Source organism: Stegastes partitus, unplaced genomic scaffold (genome assembly GCF_000690725.1).
Source record: "Stegastes partitus isolate 25-593 unplaced genomic scaffold, Stegastes_partitus-1.0.2 Scaffold91, whole genome shotgun sequence".
Lineage (NCBI taxonomy): Eukaryota > Metazoa > Chordata > Actinopteri > Pomacentridae > Stegastes > Stegastes partitus.
The window spans coordinates 575,676-578,515 of NW_007577822.1; the positions used below are offsets into that span (position 1 = coordinate 575,676).

At 42.6% G+C, this 2,840-nt stretch overlaps 1 protein-coding gene across 1 annotated transcript in view; it reads left to right on the forward strand.

Moving 5' to 3' along the window:
* The first annotated feature begins 64 nt into the window (after positions 1-64).
* Positions 65-2,840, forward strand: part of LOC103353978 (pyridoxal kinase-like) — an 8,986-nt gene continuing 6,210 nt past the window's right edge. The window contains exons 1-2 of the mRNA XM_008277194.1: positions 65-441; positions 1,750-1,804. Coding sequence (XP_008275416.1) covers positions 361-441; positions 1,750-1,804 — 136 coding nt within the window. The 5' untranslated portion in view covers positions 65-360. The remainder of the gene's footprint in view (positions 442-1,749; positions 1,805-2,840) is intronic.

Genomic DNA, 2,840 nt, shown 5'->3' on the forward strand with positions numbered 1-2,840 from the left:
GTGTGGAACAGGTGCACAACACATTTCACTGCCCTTTACACTCTGTATAACTGTGTTTGTGACCAATAAAGGCCTTGAATCCTTGAATTCTTGAAGAAGTTGAACTTTTTCCGGTTGGAGTGTGGCGTCTCCCACATTCCTGTCGAGCCGGTGAACGCACCACTTTAGGTGTCCTTCCCACTGCCTGCAGAGAAACCGTAAATGTCACTATCGGCAGCGCCGCTTCTGCCCTCCAATGCTGGACTTATTCCCCACATGCTGAGTTTCGGCGTGTCCCAGCCTGCACGTCCTTTTAATGCCCCTCTGACCCGCGCTGCGTCCGTCGTCTCTGTTCGGTGTCTGTAAGCGTTCGCCGCAGCCATGGAGTGTCGCGTCTTGTCCATTCAGAGTCATGTTGTCAGGGGATACGTCGGGAACAAGTCGGCAACGTTCCCGCTGCAGGTAAGAACCGGATCTGGGGCAGATCGCTGCTCGAACCGGCCACAAAGAGGCTAAACGCCGTGAAACACGTGAAGAAAACAGAAGAGAAAAGCAGGATGTGACTTCCTGATTTATCGGAGGAGTCTTGAATGAACTGCACCGTTAACTCAGCGACCTTTTCTGCCCTTAAAAACACAGGCCTTTTTCCGGTTTTTACTCTTAAACGACTTAGCTTGATGCTGCAAACCTGAAACTACCACAAATAAAGTGTTTTAAAGCAGAATATGTGGCATTCAATGTTATTTTTAGTCAGGTTGCTCGTTAGCCTACTATTCATGCTCCTTCTGGGCACATGAAGGGCAGCTACAGGTACAAAAAAACCTGTTGTTTATATTGAGTGTATTTAATCTGAGGAAAGTGTGGATTAGAAGAAATAAGTCAAGTCTTTGTTCCACGTGGTTGTAGCTGCTGTTGTGCATGAAAAAAAGGCAAAAATAAAGCAGTGTTTGTGTCTTAAAGCTGCACTTCAGAAAACACAACAACAATAATAATAAGTACAGTAAAGTTTTTAAGGTCTTTAGAGTTCATTCACCAACTTAAATTAAACATTTCAACGTTATTCATAGTCAGATTGCTCATTAATCTACTATTTATATCGACTCCGAACACATTATAAAGATATCAAACAGGGCAAATCGGTGCTTAATACTGAATCTAATCTATCAGATGAACGTGTAGATTATTTAAATCAGTTTCAGCATTGTTCTACGTGGTTGGAGTATTTGTTTTTTTTTTAGCCAAGCCAAAGGTGATACCAAGGACGACAATAAAAAGTCCTCAAAAGTTTTCAGTTTTTTTTTTTAAAGTTGTCTGATCCAATGAATGTAAACAAACCTGGATGAGTAAATGCATTTTAGTGAAGCTCATATGTGTAACTTGTTGATGTTGTTTGTAGGTTATTAATGTGCAATGCATGACTGTGCAGCTCCAACAAAACCAGCTGACATCATCTGTTTTATGGTTCTTATCTCCAACAAGTTTCATAACTTAGTTTTTTTATTGTCCACAGCAGTTGTTATTGTCGCTGCAGGATGCGGTGCTCTGAAGCTGAGGCGTGTGTTGAAAGCCAAAGTAATGCATAATATAGTCAGAATGATTTTTAAAAATAAAAGTAAACTGTGGGTGAAGCTTGCATGTGGAGCAGCTCTCTCAGCCACACAGCACGCTGTTCCCACCGTGCAGCTCATCAGGAGTTCATTCACGCCTGATCCTGCAAAGACATTGTTCTCTGTTTTCACAGCTGCTTAAATGCTCTTTTTTTTTTTCCAGGTGCTGGGCTTTGAAGTGGACTCCATCAACTCTGTGCAGTTCTCCAATCACACAGGTTGGCTGAGTGATTTGTTGGAGTCACAAAGTGTTTTGCATTTAGTTTTCTAGTTTTTCTTTCCAAAGTTTCCTTTCCTACTCCTCAGCCTTTATCTCCTGCATTGAACTGTCCTTACTGATATGTTGTAGAGCTCAGAGTAGAGTTCATTATGCAGTTATTCTCTCTGTAGATGCCACAGAACAAAGCAGATTTACGCACTCTGCTTAGTGTTACAAACATTTCTCTAATTAATTTACAGGACCGTGTCTGTTTGTGCTTCTACGTGCTTTAATGTTGGTAAAATATTTACCAGCAATGGTAACTCAGTTCCTGAGACGTTTGCTGCAGCCTGGAGATGCATCACATCTCGTTAGGCCCGTCGCCTCCACTTTATTAAAACATGTGTTTAGGCCGTTAAAGCTGCTGCTGATGAAGCGCCGTAAAAAGCAGGAATCCGTAAAAGACAAACTACCAGAAGCAAAAAGACTAGTTTGACAGGTTTGTTAGGGTTTAAAGACCCGAGTCTGTGTGAGGTGGAAACGGCAGCCGTAAACAGAATTACATTGATTACAAGAAAACTCCCTTGTGTGGATTTAATGAGGTGCCTGAGACGGCAGCACGGAGGTGATAACAGAGTCAACCGCTGTTCCTGTACTTCGCCTTGTTAGTGCGGAAACCTTTGGATGAGTTGAGTGCTTTATCTCAGGCAGGGAAAGCCACTCACTGTGAAGCGTCCGTCAGGTTTACAGGAGGGAACTCAGGCAGCGTTTAACTGGAAGAGTTAATGTTTTTCTAAGAACTGGCCTCCTCTCAGGTCCGTCCAATGACCAGAGGAAGGAGACTCCAGAGTCAGAGCAGAGCTACAGGACATGAATGCAGTTAAACTGTTATTTGTCGGCTTTCTGACTCCCTCTGACTGCAGATTTTGTGTTCTAGCAACAAGTGAGAATGATGAATGTGTCAGACCTGCTATATTAGATATTAGGCTCAGTTTTATACCTAGAAAGTGTTTTATATAGGTTAGTGATGCCCTTAAGGTTAATGAATGCTTTTG